General features: G+C 40.8%; 2 protein-coding genes and 3 long non-coding RNA genes across 7 annotated transcripts in view; 2 read left to right on the forward strand and 3 right to left on the reverse strand.

Annotated features, from left to right (window-relative positions):
* Nucleotides 1-10,888, forward strand: part of PRSS12 (serine protease 12) — a 51,051-nt gene extending 40,163 nt beyond the window's left edge. For both annotated transcript variants that reach the window (XM_081876783.1, XM_081876782.1), the window contains exons 9-13: nt 2,633-2,838; nt 3,058-3,136; nt 3,599-3,721; nt 7,904-8,184; nt 8,967-10,888. In XM_081876783.1, the coding sequence (XP_081732909.1) occupies nt 2,633-2,838; nt 3,058-3,136; nt 3,599-3,721; nt 7,904-8,184; nt 8,967-9,274 (997 nt within the window). In that variant the 3' untranslated portion in view covers nt 9,275-10,888. The remainder of the gene's footprint in view (nt 1-2,632; nt 2,839-3,057; nt 3,137-3,598; nt 3,722-7,903; nt 8,185-8,966) is intronic.
* Nucleotides 3,994-5,046, reverse strand: LOC309350488. The gene is made up of 2 exons (XR_014160429.1): nt 4,917-5,046; nt 3,994-4,868 (listed from the first exon to the last, which is right to left on the reverse strand). It is a non-coding gene; the product is annotated as an uncharacterized lncRNA (long non-coding RNA).
* Nucleotides 9,981-13,923, reverse strand: LOC309350413. The gene is made up of 3 exons (XR_014160333.1): nt 13,635-13,923; nt 11,333-12,684; nt 9,981-11,287 (listed from the first exon to the last, which is right to left on the reverse strand). It is a non-coding gene; the product is annotated as an uncharacterized lncRNA (long non-coding RNA).
* A 4,192-nt stretch (nt 13,924-18,115) lies between these two features.
* On the forward strand, nt 18,116-22,954 carry LOC309350441. Its single transcript, XR_014160375.1, has 2 exons — nt 18,116-18,257; nt 18,392-22,954. It is a non-coding gene; the product is annotated as an uncharacterized lncRNA (long non-coding RNA).
* Nucleotides 22,955-23,777: 823 nt separating this feature from the next.
* LOC309350139 (bifunctional heparan sulfate N-deacetylase/N-sulfotransferase 3) overlaps nt 23,778-27,907 on the reverse strand; it is a 62,719-nt gene continuing 58,589 nt past the window's right edge. The window contains exon 13 of one of the 2 annotated variants that reach the window (XM_081876830.1): nt 23,778-24,315. In XM_081876830.1, the coding sequence (XP_081732956.1) occupies nt 24,157-24,315 (159 nt within the window). In that variant the 3' untranslated portion in view covers nt 23,778-24,156. Of the gene's footprint in view, nt 24,321-27,907 lie in introns of both variants that reach the window. The other variant, XM_081876831.1, reaches the window with a different exon arrangement.

The following is a 27,907-nucleotide window of genomic DNA, read 5'->3' on the forward strand; positions in this document are numbered from 1 at the left end:
AGAGGGAATGATTTTTACTCTGTAGCTCATACACTTCATAATTTTAAGAGTTGATATAAGCCCATGTATTAATTATGACTAAAGTAATACTTTGGATTATATTAACTTCATAAGGACTAAACAAAATGGCATCTGCCCTTGAAAGGAACTTTTTTTAAATAAGCAGTGCTGTCTGCGATTGAATATTTTTGGGGGATGGGAGGTACCTTCCCCCCCTAAAAAACTGCTTGCATGATTTGCCTAATAATTTGCAAAAGTCAGCAAGTCAGAACGGATGTCTCCCTTACCTACAGTAGGGTTGAATTTATCAGCCTCTTGAACACTAAAAAAAGGACATCTGCAATGCACATTTAGATGCTGAGATTGCGAACTCTCCATAGAACTGTGTGTTTTATTCACTTAGATAATGTGGACATCCTAAGAGAACACTATGATTGCAGACTGGTTTCCTGTATAGTAAGTGCCTTATACTAAGGTTTATAGCCAATCTAGGATTGGCAGGGACAGCAAAAACATTTTATAGTATATTTCCCCAACTTCAAATTATGCTGCATGATTCCTGGCTGAGAAACTGTGAAACTGTAAGAATGAAATTATTTTAATCCTGGAGTATTCATTTCTTTCTGTTTATACAAGTTGGTTGGAAATGGATTTAATAATGTTGGCAGATGACTTTGTAAAAGACACATGATGAAGCTTGCAGTGACCAATGAGTACACAATAAATTTGATTTATAATTGCCCTCTGGGAAAGCAGCATCTCACATGATATCACATTCTTCCCTTACAAACTGATAAATGTAGAATTGAGATTATATGATACCCAACCATGGTTTAAGAAGCAATCGAACATGAAAATGTTAGATGTTGACCAAAGGAACAGCATAATGGGCTGGATCCAGACATGACTTTTGATCCAGACATCAAAAGTGGGGAGGTAACTTTTGTTGGTTTTAGACTAGTGTGGGAATGGTGCAAAAGTTGACTTCTCACACTTTGCCACTGGATTCATGGACAGAAGGAGCTGTTCAGTTTGCAGAAGCTGAAGTATAGCTACTCGGATGATAAAATATGTTGTCTTATCAGAGACCTGTGACCTAGCTCCTACAAACAACAGATGAAATGGGAAATCTGTTTTTCAACTGTAGCGTTGCAAACTGCAGATAGGGATTGGCATGTCTGAAAAGGAAAAAAAAAGTCCCTGCATATAGAACACTGGATGTCAGAAAAAAGGGTTCTCAACCAACTTTCTTCCTGGCATCATTAGATTTCTACACACAGGGGATATTTCGTTTGGAGGAGCATTTAACCCTCTTGCAAGCTGAAGCAGTATGCCTCAAACATAAGTTTATCATCTAATTGGCTGCTTGTGGAGACTGGTGTTGCTAGTGTCAGTACAAAATTAAATGGGCTTTTGTTGGGGCCCTGTATACCGCTTATTAATTATTTGATGTGCAATATTAATGATTTATTTCAGAGTGCCTTATTTGTAGACAAGGTTTGCAGCAAAATGTAGCATAAGGATTCTTCCCTGTCTGAACGAGTTTAGCTTCCTAGAAGAGTCACACTATAAAATACATTATTTTTAACTCACACAGCTGCTGATTTTATGCAAAGATTAAACGGATTAAGGAAAATATATAGCTTGCAGATCCCAATATGTTGCAGTTGAACCAGTTTATGTTGGATAACATTATGATGTATGAATACTGCATAGTACTGTGCAAGGATATGTGATGCTTTATGACACAGCCCTAAGATCTGTTGGGCTAACAAAAAAGAAGAAAAGTACAAGATCACCAACTGCAATATTGTATTGACAATGAGCTGTTAATGCAGGTGGATATGTTGACCCATTTCACACATCATGATAAACTGTAGTTAATGCTTAGTGTAAATGCCCAAGAGGCTCTCTTCACAACACTTCTGCAGCTAGTAAGAGCAACATAGCATGGTTCCTGACTTTGTGTTATGGCCATACTAGGGATCATGGTTTGTTGTGTTCAAACAACAATTAATAAGCAAAGAACAAACCTTGGCGTAACAAAATATGATCTCTGGTTTGGATGTAATGCTAAGTGAGGAATTGTGGTTTGTTGGATAAGAGGAGAGGTGCAAAGTGGGGGCCTCTTATGCATTTATGATAAACCATTATACCATATTGGCCTGAATATAGCCCTCACCTTTCCCCCAATTCTGACCATGAAAAGTGACTTTTATGATATCGCTGCTGAAACAGACATACGGTAGAACAGAACGGGTGTGAGTGCCGGTAGAATTTTAAGGGAGTGGCTTATATTCGGGTGCGGCTTATATTCAGGCCAATACGGCAACTATGGTTTACCATGCTGTGTGGACGCTGCTACTTTCATGACCATAGCTGCTGTTTTTCTCAGTGTAGATAGATTTCAAGGAGTGAGTAGTTGGACTGGACATCCTGTTGTGGTGTGGTTTGATCTGAACTGTTGCTATTAATTTTCAAAACCATTGATATGCCTATTAATTACAGATATTTATATTTTCCTGTAGCAGGCAATATTAAAGATGGAAGATAATTTCTATTGAACCTCAATTGCTATTGTTGCTGTAGTGTCTTAATTAAAAAGTCACCTTTAAAATTTTCCTGTTTCTAGAGGTTCTGCACGAGCAAGGACCATGGCATATTTTGGAGAAGGAAAGGGCCCCATCCACGTGGACAATGTGAAATGTACAGGAAATGAAAGATCTCTTGCTGACTGCATTAAACAGGATATTGGCAGACACAATTGTCGTCATAGTGAAGATGCGGGGGTGATCTGTGACTACACTAGCAAGAAGGCACCTGCAAACAGTAATAAAGGTGAAGTGGGTATTATATTGATTTCTTCAGTGCTTGCTGGAAGGAGGAAAAAATATATTGATGTGGATTGTGTGTGTGTGTGTTTTTTTTAATAAAAAAGATACAGAAGTAGTGGATCAGCCCTAGTAATGGCGTACAGAAAACAAGCCAACAGTTGAAATAGTGCTCTGCTGTTTCCTTATGGGAGACTCTAATGTCTATGATTTCATTCCTGCATAGATTCTCTTTCTTCTGTGTGTGGTTTGAGGTTACTGCATCGTCGGCAGAAGCGGATCATTGGAGGGAAAAATTCTTTAAGGTAAATGGAGCAATTTTAAAAAAATGATACTTGGGCAAAAAGCTATTAGCTTGGATTCAAAGAACCAGAGTATGAAAAGGCGAGGGCCTTAGCTCAGTCATCGGGCACACACACCTTGCTTGCAGGTCCCAGGCTCATTTCTTTTCATTTCCAGGTGAGATGCAGGGACAATCTTGTTTGCAACAAAACATGTAACTCAAGAAGAGCTAGTTTTATTGGTTTACAATAGGAGAAAAGACTGCCGCTTGCCGAATAATGCATAAATGTAATCTTAATTCAGAATATCACTTAACAAGTCTCATCAGTTCATGTCGCTGAACAGATTTTGCAGCTCCTGCAGGGGAGAGAGGTAAGCTGCCCAAGAGAAGGTGCTGTATCAAAGAGAAGGCGCCAGCTGCTACTCCACATAGACCCTTATATTGCATGGAATATTAAGTTGAATTATTATTGTTCTCTTTCTAGAGGTGGATGGCCCTGGCAAGTTGCTCTGCGCTTGAAATCATCCCATGGCGATGGAAGATTGCTCTGTGGTGCCACTCTCATCAGCAGCTGCTGGGTGCTTACGGCAGCACACTGTTTTAAGAGGTACCATTGCATGATTTGCAGGTGGCTATGTATTGGTCATTAGTATACGAAGGAGACCAGTGCAAGGAAGACAAAGACCTTACTGACAGTTAATTTTGAGATTCAGCCAAGACCACTGCATGTCCGGCCATTCCAGGCCAGTGGAGAAACATTAGATGGGTTCTTCAGTCAGGATTTGAATTTGCTCAGTAGCAACCCAGTGAGACAGAGTAAAGCATGACCAGTCATCAAAACCAGGCTCAGTATTGTAGCTTAAATGAATCAATAATAAAAAATGAATCAATAATTTTATTAGTGTTACAATGCTTCATTTAAGGCATATAGAAAATATCATTTTGAAAATTGCAGAAAATTAACTAACTTTCAGCAGTGAAATACAGTAGGGAATAATACATAATAATGACACAATTCATTATAATTTAATTAGTTCACAAGCTAACAGATGTATTTACAAAGCAAGCAACCAGTTACACAGCGCAACAGAAACGCCAGGTTCTCCAGGTACTAAGCATTTTGAAATAAAGTTGATCATTGCCAGTCCAGGACAGTATATATTGTGCCTTTCAACTGGGCAAAAGCTTGTGAACAGCTGACTCAGTTACAAAGTCCATGGTAAGTTCAAGCAACTGATGTGTGGGCAGCCCTGTGGAGGATGGCGGAGCTCAGCATCCTGCCTTCTAAACAGATCCTGTTCTCAACCTGATTTAGATTTTGAAATTCCCTTAACAGTCAACAACATTGGGGTTAAAAAAAGAGTAATTGTTTTCTTGCTTCTAGTGCATATAAAGCTACCTTGTAGGTAACAAACGTGTCTACATTGGCCAGTAGAAATATCTAAAATGTATTTTAACATAGCCTCCCTTCCGCACCCACTCCCTGTCCAAATTCAGAGGATCAGAAATAAAGTGGAAGTTGATGTAGTAGTTTTAAATACCGGTAACTTAAGCATAGATCACAAAATATGTGTGAAGTGGATCTACTGTACAAGCATGATATGTAGCCTAGATATCTTAAAAGCTTTGTTATAGTACAGCATCATTCAAGCTTGACTGAGATGAATAGAACTTCCTCTTAAAATGACGAAAAGTCACTAAATATGTAGAGTAAAGAGAGACAAATTTAACAGCAAGTTTCTCTAGCTGCATTGCTCTTGGATGAGCCTGAAGAGATATTACAACAGTGCAGGGATTCTTACAGTTTCTACCCTCGGGACCCACTTGAGAAAGTTGAGACTGTGGTGCAAGGGCTGAGCCAGTTGCAAAATGTTGGCAGATGGAGGCAAAGTTTGGCATAATCAGCTAGCAAGTACTGACACCATTTTCTACCAATATCAAATTCACCTTTGGAAATTGTTAAGTTTCTTTCCCACAGCGTTTTTCTTTGTAGCAATGAGTTCCATAGCTCAGCTCTTGCAACTTCCTGTAGGGCAATTGTGTGTTTCACAGTGATGGTTATTATCAGTCTGTCAGTGACTACTTAATACAATAAGTCCTCAGAGGAGGCTGTATGCATGCATACAGTAGTGCTTATGTTTACAATAGTATAAAGAGGGCTGTAAAAATTGGCTAAGGGACTGGTAACTTCAGCCAAATTGTTATCCTCTTAGTATATAATCTCACCCGCTGAAGAGGTGATGTGGGAAGTGGAATTCGACAGGGAACCTAATCTGTTCCTGTATCAGGATGCTTTTTAAACTCCATTTATACATCTGCTCTGTGAATAATCTGCTGCATGGTAGAGCAAGTACACATAAAACGCTCTGCAGCCTTTACTTTTCGGCTTTCTTCCTAAATCAGTGTGAATTCACCGCAAAAGAACAACTGTGCTATCCCAGCTTACACATGTGGTGCTGTTTCAGGACATTGCATTGACAGAAGGGACCTTAGCTAGGCCAGATACTGAAAAAGAACTACAGTGGTACCTCGGGTTAAGAACTTAATTCATTCTGGAGGTCTGTTCTTAACCTGAAGCAACACTTTAGCTAATGGGGCCTCCTGCTGCCACTGTGCCACCAGAGCACGATTTCTGTTCTCATCCTGAAGCAAAGTTCTTAACCCAAGGTAATATTTCTGGGTTAGCGGAGTCTGTAACCTGAAGCCTATGTAACTCGAGGTATCACTGTACAACGAATTTCCAGCACTGAGGAGCTCATGTAGGACCCATACTCTGGAGTTTCAAAATTCTGCAGCACTTAGGTCACACAATATTATTTGCGTATTCTCACACAAGCATACACACAAATGTCTCCCAATCTGTCCTAGTCATTTGTCATCCAAAATCTGCCAAATTATGCAAAATGTAATCTGTTCTATACAGCAGCGTAGCTAGCCACTAAGGCAGATGTAAGCCGCACAATGCCTTTTCGGGCAGCGCAGAGCTGGCAGTGCAGTCTGTCCACTGCCTCTCCCTCAGCTGTTTTGGGCAGTGCAGAGACACATGGCTCGGGCACACTGCAGGCCCCATGGTAAGTGCAACCCCCCACGGTGTGGCGCCCACTGTGCCTTGCCCACCCCCCCAGCTATGCCTCTGGTTCTATATATCTGTATCCGAAAGGCTACCTCTATTTTACAGATTTTTCCAAGCTGCAAATGGTAAATATACCTTTGCTTTATGGGAAACGATAGCCTAGTGGGGATTTTTTTATTGACTAGTGCAGGAAACAAAATCGGTTTACTTGTCCACATATAGGTAATTTCAACGAGAGCTTTTTGCTGCATCATTAAGTACTGAAGCTTAATTCAGCTCTTCATGTATTCATTACTGTGAACAACTATCCTTCATTCTTCAAAGAAGATCGAAGCAAAGCCACAAGCATTGTCAGAAGGGAGACAAGCCACCTCTTTGCTGTGGGTGTCAGAACACATCATTTGTGATTGAGTTGTGACATTTTCAAATTAAGTCAAAGTATTCTATTGATTTCTCTCATTCAGATGGTAGAGTTCCTACAAGTAAATTAACGTCAAGATTCTAGGCTGACAGGTCACTGGAAAACACATTTCCATAGTATTTGAAGCTTAGTCACACCACTATTGATATGAAATTATTTCTTAAATTGTAACAGCCAGCACAGAAACCTGAAATATACAATATGTTGAGATTCATAATACTTAGCTTATCATTCTCAAAATTGTCGTTCTTATGTGAAAAAATAATTTTAGAACAACTTTCTAAATAGTTGGAGAGAACACTGAGTATCAGAAGTTAGAAATTTCATTGCAAATGAACTTAGGAAATGTGTTTTCCCTCCCTTCATATTATATATCAGGAATACAAATCTCAAACTGGAAAATCAATTGTATTGGGGCAGCAATGCTATTTTTACCATTAGCTCAGCTGCTTAGATTAAGTCACAAGGACTCCCATGAATGATAGCCACAATTTAAATATGTGTGAGTATGCTGTGTGAAGGATTTTTATCTTTCTGAAATATTGATATTCTACAAGTCCTTGCTGCCCTTCACACCATCCTGTGAGCAAACTGTATTTATGAACCTTTTTTTAAAGTTGTCAACATAATTTTTGAATCTTTTTTCTTAAAAAAAGCATGCCTTTGTTTCAACTCAGAAGATAAATCATGAAAACAATCATTGACCAGTTAGGAAAATGACACTATTTTTCCTATGGGAAAAACGTGTTCATGTTTTGTTTTTGTTTTTTTTTAAAAAAATAGTATAATTAAAATACAATTTGTGGGGAGTGGGTGTTCATGATAACGAGGGTCGATTTTTCCATATTGCACTTTTTATTATTTAACATCAGCTGCATTTTTCCATTTGAATTTCCAGACAAAGGAAATACAGGGGGATTTGCAAGAGAATTATACAAAATATTAGTGTTGGAAAAGGGTTTTCTGTCATGTGCCCCCATTGTTCTTTTACTCAGTGCTAGATAACATCCAAAACATGCAACTCTTTAAAGCACATACAATGATGTATTTATTATTGGAGTTCTTAATCCTGTAAAACGGTTTTCTTTAGTCAAAACAGACTGGACTGATTAAATAAATTGACCGTAGTTGACCAGGCCTCTGTGTTTACAGTAGCTGAAACTACTACTAAATTGTAGAGGCGCTTTTTGGCGGGGCGGGGATTTTACAAAAACCATGAATCTTTAATGAAACTTTCCCAGTGTCTTACCAGAGAAGATCAGTCCAAAGGTGATAGCTTATTTTCTTCTTCTTAGATATGGCAATAATACTCGGAGCTATGTGGTGCGTGTTGGAGACTACCACACATTAGTGCCCGAGGAGTACGAAGAAGAAATTGGAGTACAAGAGATTGTGCAACACAAAGAATATAGGCCTGATAGCAGTGATTATGACATTGCACTGGTGAGGCTGCAAGGACCTGAAGAGCAGTGCGCTCGCTTTAGCACCCATGTCTTGCCTGCTTGTTTGCCACTCAGACGAGAGAGGCCACAGAAAACTGCTCCCAATTGTTACATCACTGGATGGGGTGACACAGGTAAGAATTGCTTTTACAGCACAAAATCATTTTTTCCTTACTATGGTAAAGTAGACTTCTTGTCATAACTCATCTACGGGATGAGATAAAAAAATTAAAATTTTAGATTTAAACTTAAGTTTTGATCATTCAACAAGTGTACAAAATATGAAGAAATCTGGATGACATGAAGTAAAAAAAGTGGATCAAGTGGATCACTTGATATGGAATAACCCAGCTAGTAAAAGCTTTTCAGACAGGTCTGCCTGCATTTTTGCTTGTTATACCAACTTTTGTTGTTCCTTAGCTATGACAGGTGCTATTTTTTCTATTCTAATGGTGCTCAGTGTGTTGCAGTGGATTGTCTAAAATTATTATGCTGTATCCCACCTTGGCAACTTCTGGTTTAAGGGAGTTGCTTGCACAAGTCTCAGTCAAGTATTCCCGCAGAGCATTTTAAAATACTGCAAAAAGTTGCCTTCTATTGCTAGTGAGGTGGCTTGGGAGAGATAAATTAAAGGTATGGGTTCCATTGCGTCCACATACTTTTTTATTATAGTTTTTGTCCATGTTTTTCTATAGAAAGATGGCCAGCAATAACCTAATATAGTTTTGCGGTATCTCCTTCCAAAAAACAAAAAACCCTGTCAATCACAAAGACCCTCCTAATTAGTGTGAAAACAATGCTACGTGGCAGTTGACTGGCGTAGGAAGAACATGTCTGGAAGGAATGCAGAAGACTCCATTTTTTCTAACACACATTTCACATTCACTATGTCAAAGTCTGTATTTTTCTACCACAGGAAGAGCTTACTCAAGAACATTGCAACAAGCTGCCATCCCTCTGCTTCCTAAAAGAATCTGTGAAGAACGCTATCGGACAAGGTTCACAGGAAGGATGCTCTGTGCTGGTAGCCTCCAAGAGCAGAAGCGTGTGGACAGCTGCCAGGGAGATAGTGGTGGGCCACTCATGTGTGAACGCCCTGGAGAAAGTTGGGTTGTATATGGGGTGACCTCCTGGGGTTATGGCTGTGGAGTCAAAGACTCTCCAGGTGTCTATACCAAAGTTTCCTCTTTTGTACCTTGGATAAGAAGTGTGACCAAACTATGACCATGCTCATGTCACTGACCACTAACAGCACAGTCAGTACAAAGCTGTACACATTTTTCTGTGTATGCTTATTTTGTTGGATAATATGGTAGTTCATCTTACAAGTAATGTTGACTTACATTGAAACACAGGGGGAAGTAACATTTATTGTGTCCCCCTCATCAATGAAATCCCCAACGAATAGCACATTTAAATAATTGCACAAATAGTTCTCGATATACATATGAACATGACCTGTCCTATTTAAATGTGTAAAGTGGTAAAAGATCAATGCGCAATATCCATATACAATATTTTATGAGAATACACTTTTTAGACAGAGTAAAATAAAACTTCACTGATTTACACTCATCACATTGGCTTGTAATATATATAGCAGACAGGCCCAAATTTTTGTACTCATTTGTAAGAGCTTTTCTTTTTGTCTTTCTGCAAGGCTTCAGACACTAGATTGTGCTTACTACTAGCTTTCCATTAGATTTACATGACCTAGTACTAAGGCTATCTTTTCAGACAATAAATCCTTCCATGATTCCTTTGCATGAGGCTATAGAAAAGATTTCATGACTCAAACCACTATGTAGCACCCAGAATGGACTTTAAAGATACAAAGAATCAATTTTACTTCAACCCATTTCAAGTTTAATTATAAAATAGGAAACTGCATTATTTATGAACTGTAAGACTCTATAACCATTTAAGTTTCTGTTCCAATTGAATTTTTTAAAATGTTTTTAAAGATATAGCAATAACTATGTCAAGAGGGTGATTAGTAGTTCTCAATCAACTGGTTATATACCGTACCTGTGAGATTGGTGTCTTTCCTTCACAAAATTCCTAATTGCAATGTGTCGGCCTTTGGGTGCTTCCTAGTTATGATAGGTGTGCATTTATGTACTCAGTGATGTTTCTACATGTATGGGTATGTTTTGTTGCATTTTTTTACCTAATACCTCAGGATCATTTGAAAAACACATGGATTTGAAAAGAACCCAGATGACTGGTTTATATGGGAAGAATGTCAATGCAATAAATATAAAAATCCCCAAGAAAAACATTTGGTCCTGTATGGCAAAGTATACAAATGTGGCAAAGAGCTATGCCTAACTTAAACATAACTTTTGTGCTCTATATGGATACTTCTCCATTTATATAGCTTTCTGTAACTTTCCACTTGGTACTTGATTTTATGTTAGGCAGCCTTCACCCTTATGAAACAAAGCAGTTCTTTAATGAAATGTAAACTGCTAAATTGATTTTTTTTCATAAACAATAGCCACCTAAGCACAGGGGCTGGGAGAGGTCTCCTAAAAGTATGTTGGACATTCAAGGTGCTAGGCTATTTTTCCCTTTTCAAAACTATGTTATATTAGTTAAACCATTTTTACTAGAAATGTGATTTGAAAACTTCCTAAGTTCAACATTTTGTTTTAAACTCGGCTGACTTTACTTATCAAGCAATTTCAGTATGTCTAAGCATTTAGCAGTACAGTACACTCAAAAACTTATCTAGAAAGTATGGTTTTCAATCTTATTGAAGTCTTTGTCACAATTTTATATTTTGATCAAAGCCATAAAACGTAACTTGCACAATAAAACCTGCCTTTTATTGAAGTCTTTGTTATAAGCTTTAAAAAGTGAAGTTTTCACTTTTAAGATATAGATCTCAACGTGCACCTACATTTGTTTTAAGTGTCAAATAGGCAAGAATCTCAAACATGCTTGTTGTGTTTGTCCTAGGAACAAGCAGCTAACTGTGGCCATCATTTCTCTGTATGTCCATTTGAAATCTCATTAACCTTTTGTCCTTTCGTTTCTTTAATGCTTTTGATACAGCTCTTCTAATCTTCCCCACCCAAATAAGGGAAGTCACCTATCAAACAAAAAACTAAACTTTTCATAGGCTGTTCTGTAATTTGTAAGGTTTTCACTTGGACACATGCAATGATGCACGTGCTTGCTTCATCTTTTAGTGCTTTTCCAAGTCACAACAGTATTTGTAGAAGACTGAAGCTTTCAAAGTAATTTTAATTAAAACACAAGGTATGTGTTATGTACTGTGATTCTATCCCTTTAAAGGGACCCAAGTATGTACAAGGTTGCAATTAACTTAAGGAAATGCAAGAGCTGCTATCAGGGCAAATCACAGATATCAAAGCCCACTTTTAATTTATGTAGCCCATAGTACAGTGGTACCTCGGGTTAAAAACTTAATTCGTTCTGGAGGTCTGTTCTTAACCTGAAGCACCACTTTAGCTAATGGGGCCTCCTGCTGCACGATTTCTGTTCTCATCCTGAAGCAAAGTTCTTAACCTGAGGTAATATTTTCTGGGTTAGCGGAGTCTGTAACCTGAAGCGTATGTAACCGGAGGCACCACTGTATCTTGTGCTAACATTTCCCCATTTCAACACCACCACACCCCCTTGTGGACAAATTGAAATGTATGTAACCTATAGAAATTACAGGCAATCCATTTCAGCTCACAAGCCAGATTTGTCTTTCACTTTTAGCTGCCTGGAGGTCACCTGCTCCATCAAAAATACTCCATCCTTACTTGATGTTATGCCTAGAACTCTTTCAAAACACTAGTGTGATGTTATCTCTCCTTTCATTCAAATTAACACTCCGAACTCTGTTTCTACAGGGCAGCCAACATGGTGCCCTCCAAATATTACTCCAACATTCACGCCGTCCATGCCGGCTAAGGCAGAGGGAAGATCCATTCGCCCTTCTTTTCTCATCTGTTAAATTTTAAATGGTAAAATTATTTGGGGGAAAAGGTCAAATGACAAATTCTGCATGGCAGATTACAGAGTACATGAGGTGAGGCCCCTGTCCCAAGGAAGTAAGTAGAGACAGATAAAAGGAGAAAACATTCAACTGTTTGTAGGCTGTTACACTATGGCACAGGAATGGTTTTTTTCAAAAGACTTCAATGAAAGGTGCCTTTGAGATTCCTATTTTGTAAAGCACCACACACACTGATGCATTTGCAACACCTACTTAAGTTTTTGTGATCAGCCAGGTTAAAACCAAGCAACTGAATTGGGAAAACAGTAAGTAACTGCAAACAATTTTAATTTTATTGTATCAAAACCACAACATAAGGCAATATATACACATAAAAATACAAACTGAGGAGGCACTTTCCTCAATTTACTCCACAGAAGTTAAAGTGCCTTTACAAAGCAAACAAATCTTATACATTTTCAATTATTTAAACTGCATTCACTTGTAATATTTACAGCTTATATTAGCTTTGTTTCAGGCACTAAAGTTATTTGTTTTCATTGCTGTAACACTGTTGAGAACAAAAATTTCATGACTACCCTGTTAACACACTTTTAGCAGAAGCATGTGCCACTTCCACTGCCCATCTTCAAACTCAAGAGTAGCAAGCACATATATCCTGCAAAAAGAAAAAAAGGATGCTAAGTTTTATAGCCCATCAAGATTTTGTTATCACAACTCATTTTTAAAGATGAAGGAAATTATTAAGTTAATGTATAAAAGTAATTTAGTGCAATCAAGTTGTATTTAAATATTTTTCCGCAAATAGCACTGCAAAAGACTAAGCAGCTGGTCAAATGCCAAGGATACTAATTAAAGATGTCATGCAAGCCTTCTTAGTTATCAGCTCTAATTTCAAGCGCACTTTCACAGAATGTGCTGGTTTTGAAGAGGGCTTTTGGAGTAACATTGGAAGAATGACCTTGACGCTTGTAAGAGCATAATTCCCATTAAAAACCCAAAGCCAGTTCAGTTCAAAGAGGAAGGAGGCTCCCCAACAGGAGCTTAACTGCCCCAAACAGAAAGTTCAAGGAGGCTCAATACGACCGGTTTTTAGGCCACAAGGTCACCCCCAAGCAAGGCCCTTTAGTAAGGCCTTATTAAATATTACCCAATATTATCCTTGAAGCTTTCAGCAGTTTGCAGTAATTACCAAAAAACTTACTATCACAACTGTGGGTAGCTTCAAAGCAGGCTGATGGGATAACTCTTTTTATGAAGGCGACCCTCCCCCTCCCCATTCCAGGCGACGATCCCTCAGCGCGGGCCGGGAAGGCCTGCCCCTCCCGAAGGAACGCTGTTACTTGCCCTAGTCAGAGTCCCGCCCCAATTCAATGGTGCGAGCTATGCCAAGGGGCAAGGTGCCCGTTTGCTCTACCATGAGTAGGAAGGGATGCTGCCACGCTGGCAGGTCCCATGGAAGCATGGAGTTGGGCCCCGCCCCCACTCTGTACCCGGCAGCCCCAGCGGGCGCACGAGGCGCCAGTTACTTAGCATTTGAAAATGACGCCGGAGCGCAAAAAGGCGACCCTCAGGATTCCCTTCCGAAGTAACAGTAAGTTGTCCTACCTGTAGGCGCGCCTAGCTCTTCCTGTTCGGCGTCGCTGGGACTCCCCTCCCCCTCCCGAAACAACAGCCTCCTTTTACGCACCCCGACAGTTACGGCGCATGCGCGCTAGATGCCCTTCGCTCTCCTGAGGCATCTTATGCTCCGAGACGAAGGGACGCTTCTCTTGCTAAAAGCACGCTCGCTGGTTACAGGCGCGTACTCAGGAGAAACAGCTACTAGCCTTGCGCGGGAAAAGAAGCATCCCCTCCGCTTCTCTTCCCTTTCCCCACCCTCGCCTAGGCCCAGGCCTCCAACTAAAGCCTAACCGCCGTCTCCAGCGCGCCTTCGAAAAGGAAGAGGCGCGCGCCTCGCGAGCGATTTTATAATGGGAGGAGGCCACGCCCACTTCTCAGGCACGAGGACGGGGCTCGAGGGCGGGGCCAGTTGAGTCGTTGGTGCGAGGCGCGCGTGCGCGCCGTCTCCCGCTTTCGGTTGGGCGAGGTTTCAGTCTCTCAAGTGCGCTTCGCGGAAGTGTGTACCTTCCAAGCAAGCCAGGCCGCCGCCTGCGACACGGTTTAAACTGGCAGGCTAGTACTTGCATTGAGCTCTCTGAAAGTACATGAATAAACTTAGTGGGGCTGAGGCCAGGCGCCTCCACTTACACAGAAGGTAGGCTATTTTATGGGGGAGCTGCTGTTAACCTGCACAGCAGCCGTTATCCCGAAAGCAACGTGTGAGTGGGTTATACGTGTAACGCAGCTGGTGGGCAGCCGCCTGTTAGTAGTTCTGAATTGATTTGGAACAAATCGTGAAGTTACCTGTGAATTGATGCCTTCACAGAAGAGTTTTTACTGGTTTCCAAAGTAGTTCCCAGTAACGAATCGGAGACAGACGACGTACAGTATTCGTTTTACTGTGCAGCGAATTAAGCAAAACACATCGAGCCCCGTGAACCCGTTTCTGGGATGGGGCGGGGAAACCATGATCTTTGTGTGTGATGCAATATCCTAGTCAAGAGAAACATTAAAAAACAGCAGCGATCCTTTCGGGATACTGTATACATTTAAACAAATAAACAAAGATTGATGGATGCTCCTGTGCTTTTCATTCAATCTGCCGTACTCGGAAAACTTAAAAACACTGATACGTAGTAGGAAATAAATTAGGCCACTGGGTGGTGCTTTTGCTTCATAGCTTTGACCTAATTTTGAGGGGAAAGGTTTACATATTTAAATAATGCAGTTACTTTTATGTATTAACTGCCTGTAATTATGTATATATTCCATATATATTCCATATGCAGTAATCAAGAATTACAATTTTTTTGCTAGTGCACCAAGCCTGCTGCCCCAGCCTCCAGCAAGGGCATTCCAGAATGGGCATCACTGCTTGAAGGAGAGAGTTGCTAGTTGGGCATCCCTGCTTGAAAGTGCCCAGAGCACCTTTATGCAGGAACATCCAACATCCTCCCTTGCCGGAGGGAAGGAAAATAGCAGTTTGGGTGCAAGTGAGTAGAGAGTCCCTGTTTGAAGTGGGCCTTCAGGTAGGGCAGTCCAACAGGCACATTCTGCTTGCCCGCCTTTACTGTACTGAGGAGCAGCAGGAAAGGATTGCCAGTTGAGTCCTATGAGGTTAAGACTCTCCAGGTGCCTTTTGGCTGTGCAACTGCCAAACATCTTCCAACTTTCCTCGCATTTGAGGAGATGTTGAGGATCTCTGTCTACCTCTGCAGCTTCAGATTTGGAAGGTTTAGCACCTGACTGTGCTCTTCAGAGGGAGGTACTATAGTCATTAGCTGGGAGTTGGGCTAGATGATGCTTGTGTTCTTCCAACTCTATAGTTATGATTCTATGATTCATCAAGCTGAGCAGAATTATTGAAAATAGTGATGCCTTTTATTACTACAAAAATGTTCCATCTTTGCAAATCAGTTGTTGAGACTGATGCTGTCATTAGTATACAAATCAATCCAAATTTATATGTCTTCCCATTAGAATTTTGAGCAGTGTGTGTATTCCCCAAAGGCAAAGAGAGACTTGATGTGCATATATGCTTTCTAGAATGTTGGCTTGTGACCCAAGTGCTTTAATAACAGGACTGATCATTATTGTTTGTAGAGGCTTTCTGAAAAGTTGATGAGCAGTAGGGATGGTTTCAGTTTCTGCTTTCATTCCAATTGATACTGGAAGCATTGCACTGTAACCAGAATTTTAAAGCTTTGTTCTGTACTTGTAGTCACATTAAGTGCTGCTGCAGACAAGCTATAATCTCTGCAGTTACACATATAATGTACAGTGGTATCTTGTGTTACATACGCTTCAGGTTACATACGCTTCAGGTTACAGACTCCACTAACCCAGAAATAGTGCTTCAGGTTAAGAACTTTGCTTCAGGATAAGAACAGAAAAAGTGCTCCAGCAGTGCGGCAGCAGCAGGAGGCCCCATTAACTAAAGTGGTGCTTCAGGTTAAGAACAGTTTCAGGTTAAGAACTGACCTCCGGAACTAATTAAGTACTTAACCTGAGGTACCACTGTAGATGGTTTTAGGTATTGTTGTTTGTCTCTACTTAAAGCCAAACAGTTTATTCAAGTTTTTATTTTTTGCTTTTAGAATAAATTGAAGTGAATCCATTAGGATTTCTTAGCCCACTTGGATGTTCCAAGAGATACTCCATAGCCTCTGGTATTAATGGTGTTGAAGATTTAGACACAGATTGACTATTGTGACACAAATTTAGAACAAGGAGTATATTGTCATGTATATCTCAAGTTGTTCACTTCATATGTAATAAGCTGCCAGTCAGCTGTAAGTGCGGGTTAAGTGCAACTTTTTTTCTGCAGTGTGAGAGGATGCTTAACAGGACATTGTGCTGCCTGACACAGAGCCATTGCTGCTTCCCTGTGAGTCCCACTTCTGCACTGATCACTTCTTCCTTTCATTTTTGTTACTGCTAAAATGTGGATGTGCCAAGGCTCTCCAGCGACTTCCGCTGACACTATGCTGCTCTCTCTTTTCTTCCCAACCCTATACTGCATATAATACCAATGTCTCAAAACAAATGTAACTGAAGAACCTGAAGAAAGAGAGAATGCATGTGCTTTTGAAAACGAGGGGAAATTATTGTGTTTTTTTAAAAGAAGAAAAGGAGTGTGTAGCAGCCCCCAATATTTAAAGAGCCCCCACCCCTATTACATCATTAGAACCAGAAAGTAAACCTATGAAACTAGAAAAGAGCACAAAATATCAATGTTTGGTCCAGATCCTAGGTACTGCACCCTCACTAAGAGAGACTTATGGCCTCAAATTCTCTTTATCTTATATGCTGTTTTATTACAACAATGACGACTAGACTACTGATCCTAAAGTGAATAGTTAGTTGCCCAACCACCCGCTCCAGAACCTACTGCTCTCAACAGCTTCACATTCAAACTCCCTTTCAAACCATCATCCAATCATCACTCACCACCAGAATTTCAAAATCTCCCCCCCCCCACAACATTCCCATAATAATTCTGATACAATTACCTTAATAACCCTATTACATTCAATATTGTATATAACCATACTGTTAGAAGCACTTGAGCTTCCCATTCCTGGTTTCTAGGAAATGGGGGTGAGCAAACTGCAGGTTCTCCATCCCTGTTCTAAAAAGCAGATGTCTTCCCCCAAATGATCCTGGGAATTTAAGTTTGTTAGGGGTTCTGGGGATTGTAGGTCTGTGAGAGGGAAGCCACAATGGCACAAATAATTTCAGGGGAAGTCATGTGCTTTAAAGGCGCATTGAATGCTCTTTAAAACATAGCATCATAGAATTGTAGAGTTGGAAGGGATACCGAGGGTCATCTAATCCAACCCCCTGCAATGAAGATCTCAACTAGATGATCCATGGCTGATGGCCATCCAAGCGCTGCTTAAAAACCTCCAAGGAAGGCGAGTCACTGCTTCAGGCCCTAAGGGCCTCTGGAGCAGGAGAAAACAGGCTTGCTCCATCCTCCATGTGATAGCCCTTTAGACTTTAGTTATTGAAAGGGCTGCATGGTGTGGATCTCATATCAGTGTTATCAGAGTGTAAGCAACACATTTCTCTCTCGCCTTTCTCCACACCATGCAGAATTGCAATGGTAACCAGAGGGCCGGAGTTTGGAGCCCAGCCAGGGCTGGCTGTGGGCAGGATTCTTGCATTACTGGGGTTTGGACTAGATGACCCTTGGGATACCTTCCAACCCTGCCATGCTATGATTAGGTAAAGGGACCCCTGACCATTAGGTCCAGTCGCGGACGACTCTGGGCTTGTGGCACTCATCTCACTTTACTGGCCGAGGGAGCCGGCGTACAGCTTCCGGGTCATGTGGCCAGCATGACTAAGCCACTTCTGGCAAACCAGAGCAGCGCACGAAACACTGTTTACCTTCCTGCCGGAGCAGTACCTATTTATCTACTTGCACTTTCGAACATACTTTCGAACTGCTAGGTTGGCAGAAGCAGGGACCGAGCAACAGGAGCTCACCCCGTCGCAGGGATTCGAACTACCGACCTTCTGATCATAGGAACACTCCCCCCACCAGTGGCTTCCAGCAAGAGCTTGCATCTTCCTTGGGAGAGAGACAGACCAGAACAAAAGGGGGAAAGGCTTAGAGTTCAGGTAGGTGGAAATGCCAATTGAGTGCCCTATACTATAGGAATGCTTCCTTCCCGTGTCCCCCACCCTCATGTGCCAGACTGGTGCTAGCATGGCTGGACGCCAGGCACCTGCTGATTCCTCCATTTTCTATGCAGGGAGGGAGCCTTTCCCCAACATATACTTTGTTCTGGCCAAATCCATGGAGAGACGTGACGACCCTCAGGTACTGGGGCAGAGGGAAGGAAGGGGTCCTTGTGAAACATGTTTGGGGAATCTGTGACTTCCAGCAAGTGCTTTTCAGAAGCATTGCTCCCTCCAACAGGGGAGGCTGAGCATAACCATCACGGCTAGTTGCCTTTGATAGGCCTCTCCTCCATGCAATTGTCTAGCCCTCTTTGAAAGCCATCCCATCCAAGATGCTCTTGTGGTGCATCTGTTTCTCCTATGCTTCCTTGCTCCTGCAAGGAGATGACTATTGCAAGATACTTTGCTTAACATCTATCTGGGCTGGAAAATATTAAAGAATCAGAGGACTGGTGAGCTTCCCTTGAAGCACAACTGATCAAAGGCAGGCAGATCTGTTAGCATCTTGATAAAGATGTCCAAATGACAAAGGATACTCTCATACCCTGCAAGCGTCTCAGAAAAAGCTCCCAAGCTGATGGAGAAGAGAGCAGTTAAGTGGTCAGTGGGGCTCCAGGTTGCCGTTTCTGGATCCCACTACAACTTCCAAGTTGCCAAATCAATGTCACAACAGTTTTTTCCTCGCACCTCCTCCTCATGATCCCACGTGGGGCCTTCTCAGACATATGCTGTGTCTGAACCAGCAGATCCCACCAAACCAAGTAATCGAGGACCCAGTCAGAAAAGGAGTGTGTGCAGTCATACCAGAAATAAGCCAAATAGGTACTACAAGTCACCCCAGAACTGGCCCTACTGAACACCATCCAAGATAACAATGCCCACTCACACTAGAACAAGCTCATAACCCACTGACAACATACAATTCAATATGGCTAACTTAACCCGACAACCCCCCTCACCCACGCACAAACAAATCCCACTGCAGCCAGCCAAAGACGATCAACCACACCCTAGGCCACCCCAACCTCTCTCACCACCAAGGAAACATAACAGACAAATAGAAAGAGAACTTCTGCAAGTGATGCTGGCAGAAAAACCCGAAGCATACACTAAATAAAAGAACTGAAGCTTTGCCACCCCAGTACCTCTCTCCTATCCCCCCCCGGGAGGTCCCGAGATTGGAATGTTGGCCCAAAAGAGTAGGAGTGACATTGGCAAATGCTATTTAAAGTTAAATAATAGTAAGTTGTTACAGTTTTAACAACTTACTACTGCTTAAGCAGTACAGTGGTACTTCGGGCTAAGAACCTCGTTCTGGAGGTTCATTCTTAACCTGAAACTGTTCTTAACCTGAGGTACCACTTTAGCTAATGGGGCCTCCAGCTGCTGCCACGCTGCCAGAGCACGATTTCTGTTCTCATCCTAAAGCAAAGTTCTTAACCAAAAGGAACTATTTCTGGGTTAGCGGAGTCTGTAACCTGAACCATCTGTAACTCGAGGTACCACTGTATTTGCCATGGCAGAATAATGCCTCATACTAAGGAACAGCCCTTCCTCAGAGTGGAAGATTTAGGGTGGGGGTGCCACTGGAGAGTTCCCATTATTTGCCTTAAGGATTTTCTTCCATTGCACTGAAATAATATAAAAACCTGAACTGCCACACAGATTGTGGGTGAGAATCCCAAACACCAATACTTCGACAAAGATCCTTGGAAATCAGGAATTTGTATGGGAATTGCATGAATGTCTTTACTTATGACTTAATAAAATTTGAGCAGGGCTTTTTTGATGCCAAGGAGAGACATAAATAATAATATAAAGAAGGAAGTTAAGAGCAGAGGCTATTAAGATGGACAAAATGTACACAGGCTACATGATTTTGCATGAAAGACCCAGGCCGTGGAGATCAAATAGTAGTAGACCTTCCTCTGTGATATGGACTGCTTCTTTCTGCATGTAAATATCAGTAATAGATGGTGCAAATAATTGCTGGACTGGATACATCCATGAGGCTTTGCTCATTTAACCATCCAGAGGTGGCAGTTCTTCATAGGTACACATAGCTTTATAGGGCTGGAAACTAGTTTTGAGCAGTTTGCCTGTCTAACTATTCATCTGTATTACCCGGCCTACCCTGATCGATAGTGGCTGGGGTCTTTCCCAGTATTGTGACCTCAGACCAAAAGTAGATGTTTTTGGAATATAAGCTAAACCAACAGCCAATGAAATGGAGTGGGGGCAAGCTATAACTTGCAGCGTTGTCATGTTTGATTTTACTGGGGAGGTGTTTTCAGCAGCGTCACACAGGTTACAGTGGTACCTTGGTTCTCAAATGGCTTAGTTGTCAAACAAATTGGCTGCCGAATGCCGCAAGCCTGGAAGTAAGTGTTCCGGTTTGCCAACGTTTTTGGGAAGCCGAACAACCGACGCAGCTTCTGCTAGAGTGCAGGAAGCTTCTGCAGCCAATTGGAAGCCACACCTTGGTTTTTGAACAGTTTCGGGAGTCAAACAGACTCCTGGAATGGATTAAGTTCGAGAACCAAGGTACCACTGTATTTCTTTTAAGTGGAAATGGAGCCTTCTACATGCATTCTGCTACTGAGCTATGGTGCTTTTCTGTGCTGTGCTGTCAAAAAAACTAAATTGTTTGGAAAACACCAGGCTGTTCTCCCTCTCACTTTTAATAGTGTTAAAATGCTGGGCTTTCTTCAGTATGGTATATCACTGTTCTAAGTAACTTTTATTGACTTCTGTATTGCTTTCCTTTACTGTAATACTATGGATGTGTAACTGTAGCACACTTGAAAAATTCTGCCATGAAAGATAGTAAAATGACAAGGCAGTAAAACAAAGAGCCCCTCGGAATAATGTTATTAACATAGAAACAGCAGGCAACTTCAAAAAAAATCTCTCTGAGGCAGCTGTTTCTATAGTACGTTGTAACTTGATGTCAAACAGTAAAAGAAACTGCATTAGAATAAAGTCACTACAATGTGGAGAGACTGTTTTTTATCAGAGTTTATTGTTGCACAGCAGAAATCATGCCACTATCAGAATAATGTCTAGTTTTATTTTCTTTTAAAAAATTTGAGAAAAACATTTCCAGCAATTTTCATTCAATGTGAATGAGAAGAATATTACATCTATAAACACTGAAATACCTATTTTATTCTTCCTGAGGAAGCTTCACATTTTCCAGCAATAATAAGGATAATCTGTACAATATATTTTGAAGATTAGTTCCACTCCTCATTTTCTCATGTGTAATACTGGGCAAATACTGCAGCAGAACCATGTGTAACTGCATGGATTGCTTGGTTTACTTCATTGTTTGTTTCCCTTTTTGTGTGTGTACCTTTAATAATGATGTCCTGTAAATAATCACACGGTTGTTGTTTTTACTGACACAACTGTTCAGATAGCCAACTTTCAAAGTCACTTCCATGAGTTTTCAAAAGAACTATGTTAAAGTAAATATGTAAAGATTTATGCTGGAATTTATTCTGGCATTTGTTTGTGCAGTCATTTAAACTAGTGGGAGGTATAAAATGCCTACCTGAATTTTTGGATTCTTCACAGTGCAGTCCTATACATGTGTACTCAAAAGTAGCTCCATTGAGACTTACAGGTAAGTGTGTATAGGACTGCAGCCTAAAACCAGTACTTTGCTTCAGAAGATTGGTTGTGGTTAGCAAACTATCTTTCAAGGACACTTGCCTGCCACTAAAGATCTTTCTTTGAGTAATGCCAAGCTTCTATTTATCAAGCAAAAGTTTGAAAACCAGTAGATTGGAGGAACCTATTATAGCTTTGTATGACAGGATAAGGAAGAAAGAAAGCACTCTTCTGCAGAGAATCGTTCACAAATGGAAAGGATACTGCATACATGTGGTTGTTCAAGTACAATTGTATATTTGTTCATAAAATGGTAATGACAGAGATAAATTTTGAGCTCTTGTTATTTCTGTATTGAATAAAGGGGCCATTTGCACTCAGTTTATTGCTTTACTTAACAAAAAGGTAAGGAGTAGGACTAATGGCTTAAAAGATTTCCTTATCAATGTAGTGCTTCCTAAATTGGGGGTTCCAAGCACATTTAAGCATGTGAGCAGCTTTCCATTAAAATAATTGGGACTGAACAGTGCTTAACCTGGCTGGGTGATGCTACATCCAGTAAACGGTAATGAAAATAATGGTGCATAATTACTGTCTTATATCTAATATTTTGATATATTTGGTTAGAGATCTAGCCATTTAGTTTCAAAGCACCCTGAGCCAAATATCAATAGAGTAAACTTGGTTCATAATATTTTCTAGCTTTGCTACACATTTAGTCATTATAGTGTTGTAAAATATTAATTATCAGAGCTACATGCTTTCAGAAATTTCATCATCGGTTTTTAAAGTTAACTGTGTTCATAATTTTTTTAGGCCAGCAGCATAATGTTCATTGCTTAAAAAATAATTTTGATTAATTTGTTGTATTAACTTAACTGCAGATATTCCCTCCAAATGTCTTTCCATAGCTTGTGAATCTGTTCGTTTTGAAAATAATAAAGAAATGCATAATATTGTACCTAAGAAATCCAAAGCATGTAGAACACGTAATGATGTAAAAAAAGCAAATCAGATATAAGTATGCTACTTGCCACTTTCTTGTCTGATGTAGGACTAGTGAATCAGTGGAATCTTTTCCAATTTTAGGCAGGAGGAGGGGAAGTTGGGATGGGAAATCAGCTTAGCTAATGGCAAAAGGCTGGCTAAAAAAAGGATATTTTTTTTTTAAAAAAAAATACAATTATTTCTCTGACATGATTTTTTACTCCTGTGAATCTGAAAAATTATTTTACAAGTTTGGATTTAATTATTTTGGAATTCTTTGCTTCAACAATGTAACGGTTTTTGTTTGTGGCATTCAAGCGAAACAATCAAAGCCTTGTAAATTATGCCTAAGTATTTTTCCTGCAGTGGCCAAAGACCCTGATGCAGTAAAAGGTGAATAGAATGTGTAAGACTGTGATTTGGGAGAATCTTCTGTACTTCGGGAAAATCTTAAATATCTAGAAGCCCTGGTTGGACATGCACTTCTGATGCTGATCTACAAGCAGAGCATCTGCAGCACTTCTTCCATCAGTCATCTGTTCAGGAAGGGACAGGTTCCACAACTCCCAGTTCAGTGAATTGAGGTGAAAGGATTCAGCCAGCCAACTCAAATACATAGTATCATTTCTTTGAATACTATGATGCATTCCCCACCTATGTTGTATTTCTAAACGACATAAACTGACTTTAAAAAAAACCTAGTTCAGTGCTTTGAATCAGATTGCAAAGGGGGAATACATCTGGCATTTTGTGCTACGTATTTTCTCATTTTAAAAAAGACACAGCATTGTAATCAAACAATAAGAAACCTCAGCAGGCAGACAGTGGGTTACAAAACTGACATGAGACACAATATTCGTAAACTGATATGAATATAATATATAAAATTGTAAATATTTATTTTGATTTTGGACAGTTGTGTATTGTTGTTTTTAAACCTAGGCCAGTTGCTTTTTATTTCCACCTTTGCACAGCAAGTTATAGGCACAACCCACTAGAAGTTCTCTTGTGCCAGCCCCAATGAAATAAGTGGGAGCTGGCCCATATGACCTTCCCTGTGTAACCTCCATGAAACCAGAAATTGTAATGAAATGCCATGCACTTCCAGAGACACAAGTGCACACACTTTCACAGTCCACTTGCCAGCATATGGCACAAGCCTCACATTTTTGTTCTCTTGAAGAGATGGATTTCCCAACAGCTTTCTTGTAGCTACTAGAGACTTTAGGTCTGATTATACTTGAAGAAGAGCTCTCTCTAGAAGCATTTTCCCCAATGCTATCTCACTTTTTGTAGTTCCTGTCTCAGCCATGATGGAAGGGGTTGTCCCAATTTGTGTAGAAGCTTTGAGAGTTCCACATTGTGATCTCTGTAGTAGCTTGACAGAAAAACCCTGCACTGAGGGATACAAAAACCAACATTTTATTTGGGGAAATACTACAGTGTCTATAGTATTTTGTCTTCCAATTTACTTTATCTTGATCTGAACTCAATCCATATTTTTTTTGTAAATCACATTTGGAACTACCGTATTTTTCGCGCTATAACACGCACCTGACCATAACACGCACATTGTTTTTAGAGGAGGAAAACAAGGGAAAAAACATTCTGAATGAAACAGTGGATGTATCATTTTTGGGCTTCATGCTGTGGCCACAGACATGTGATCTGATGGTGAATTTGGGGTGACCCAATGCAAAAATCCTGAGAATTCCTGTGGATCCATGCTTTGTAACCACGTTTTTGCACCATTGCAGCCCCAGGCAACAGTGGGTGCGTGATTTTTTTGGTGCAGGCTGTAGCCATGGACATGCTATGTGATCTGATGGTGAATTTGGGGTGACCCAATGCAAAGATCCTGAGAATCCCTGTGGATCCATGCTTTGTAACCACGTTTTTGCACCATTGCAGCCCCAGGCAACAGTGGGTGTGTGATTTTTTTGGTGCAGGCTGTAGCCATGGACATGCTATGTGATCTGATGGTGAATTTGGGGTGACCCAATGCAAAGATCCTGAGGATCCATGTGGATCCATGCTTTTTAACCATGTTTTTGCACCATTGCAGCCCCAGGCAACAGTGGGTGTGTGATTTTGGGGGGGCAGGCTGTAGCCATGGACATGCTATGTGATCTGATGGTGAATTTGGGGTGACCCAATGCAAAGATCCTGAGGATCCATGTGGATCTATGCTTTGTAACCACATTTTAAGTGGAGAGTGAAGGAAAAACAAAGAAGGGACATTAGAGGGGTGTGCAGAGAAGCAGCTGGCTAAGAATGCAGGAGAGGGATTTAACCGGTTGGAGGAAAGAAAGGCAAAAGTTTTCCCCCACCCAAGCCAGCCAGCCATCTCTCTCTCTCTCTCTCTCTCTCTCTCTCTCTCTCTCTCCCCCTCCCTCCCTCCCTCCCTCCCTCCCCCTCTCTCTCTCCCTCCCCCCTCTCTCCCTTCCCCCCTCTCTCTCCCTCTCCCCCAGCAGCACCGGAGCTTGCCTGGAGGGGAGGGGCTTTCCCTGCTCTTTGTTCCGTTTCAGCAAACACAGCAACGAAACAGAGGAGGGTGGGCAGTAAGACCCTGAGGCAGAATGCAGGAAAGCAGCCGCTTCCTCTTTTCAGTTTTCCCTTCTCCGTGAAGCGCCGCGATTTGATTTTTGCTTGGCGATTTGATTTTTGCCTGATTTTTCGGCTCCAGGGACCACACATTCGCTCTATAACACGCACAGACATTTCCCCTTCCTTTTTAGGAGAAAAAATCTGCGTGTTATAGAGGGAAAAATACGGTAAGTATCAGCAATTGAATTACTTAACTGCACAGACAATTTAATCCATCTAATGACACTACACAGAAAAATGTTTTCTGCACACACAGCTTCCATTTCCAGCAGTTGGAGCTGCACTTGCAGAACCTTTTCCAAAAGCTTATGGCAGTATTAGAGTCTCTGAGAGGAAGTCCCAAGGGCTATGGGATTTGTTACCAAAGAGATTCAACGCTCCCATGCCTTCTCTGTGAGACTACAATAGTGCTCTAATGCTAGCGAGTCCTCCTCTTTCCACAACAACCTCTTAAGATGGGACAAACTGCTGGTCCTGGAGCTTGACAGGTGGTAGGTAGCCTGTGGTCCTTCAGATGCTACTGGACTACAATTCCCAAGCCCCTGCCCATTGCCACGTTGGCTGTGGCTGTGGGAGTTGGAGTCCAAAGATTGGGGGAACCCCCAGAACAGATTTATGGAGCTTGGGGGAGAAGAGAGGGAGAGGAAGTTCTGTTGTACTGCCAGAAGTACAAATTGAACTCCTTCATTGGATACTGCCCCAACAATATTTGGAGGGGCACATGTTTGACTCCCATTTTAGAGGATAATATATTTGTACTATGAGTACAATCTTAATCCCGCATCACCCTTCCCCTACTTTTCCTGATTGTGACTGTAGGGTGGTTCAAGACTAACTCACATTTAATGATCTTGAGTATGCACCTGATAGAGGAAAAAGAATTTTAACGTGTGGTAGTATACTTCACTTATCCTGGATCATTTTAGTAGTCATAAACCAGGAGTAGCTGAGTAATGCTGTCCAGATGTCATTGACTACAGTAACAACCCCAATTGTTATGGCCAAAGGTAAAGGATGATGGGAACTGTAATTCACCAACCTCGGGGTGTGTGTGTGTGTGTGTGTGTGTGTGTACTATATTGGCTTCCTGTCCTAAGCAATCAGAAATCTTTTGTCCACATCACTAGATTAAATAGTAGTAATGGATCTAGCTTGATTGCCTAGACCCTAATCTAGTTTTAGAGTATTGGAACAATTTCAATGTCTTTCCTGAATTTGTAGAGCCATTCTACTTAGTCAATAAAATATCCATGTGATATTGTGTAAGATATTCTCTACACGGTAGTGAGCTTTATTGTAAAACCATGTTTGTGAATAAAAACTAAAAGTCTCCCACTCCTCTCTGATCACACTTTAATCATTTATGAATAAATGTGAACATTTATCCAATTATTTGTAAATATACCACATAAAAGATCTTTCAGTGCATCAATTTCTTAAGGGCTGCAGCATACAATACTGATAGAGATCTGATCTGGGGTGAAGAGTGCTTCAGGGGATGGGCTGCCCTATCAAGGAGAAATCAGAATTGCCACTGACATTGGTTGTAACTTTAAGAACTGTAATTTTAAGAACTTGTGACGAAGCTTGTTTTCCCCTCTTCCCTCTCACTCATTCCTTTCCCCCCTGATGTGCCATGTCTTTTTAGATTGTGAGCCTGAGGACAGGGACCGTCTTAGAACCAATTTTTGTAAGCTGCTTTCAGAGTCTTTGGCTAAAGGGGAAAGTATAAATGCTGTAACTAAATAAACATTCTTCATTTTTTCCAACAACCTGCAAGACTGAGATCTGAAATATGAGGTAGTTTTACAGAATCATTTAGGATGATTTATGTGGAGTAGTTACCCCTAATGTTGTATCTATGATGTTAAGCCAAGCATTTAATGAGAAAATTTTCCTCTGTGTTTGTGACCCTGAGGTCCTTATCCTCTACCCCTCCCTGGTGCTTGAATCCTAAAGTCCAACCACAGCTCCACCTCATGCATATAAGTGTTCATATCTTCATTTGAGAAACAGGACTTATGCACCTGAGATAAAGGAGATTCCTAAGAAATTTAGGAATAAATTAACTAAATTTAGGATAAATTGAATTAAAATTCTCCTTTTCAAGTAACACAAAAATCTGAATAATCAAGACATTGCATATGACAATAACTTTTGTGTGCTTTTGCTGAGAAGCTTAGTTCTAAATAAAAATATGCAAATTTTTACAACAATCCATATGGATGAATTGCAAATGAAGTAAATGGCATACTGGGTATATTACAATTCAGCCTAAGTTGTTGTTAAGTCCCATTCATCTTAAGGGAAGAGTTAAGTATGAACTTAAGGTTTCTTTTACTGAAATCACTGAAGTATGTTATGTTTGGCTGGATCTT

Source organism: Podarcis erhardii (assembly GCF_964252035.2).
Source record: "Podarcis erhardii genome assembly, chromosome: 9".
Taxonomy (NCBI): Eukaryota; Metazoa; Chordata; class Lepidosauria; order Squamata; family Lacertidae; genus Podarcis; species Podarcis erhardii.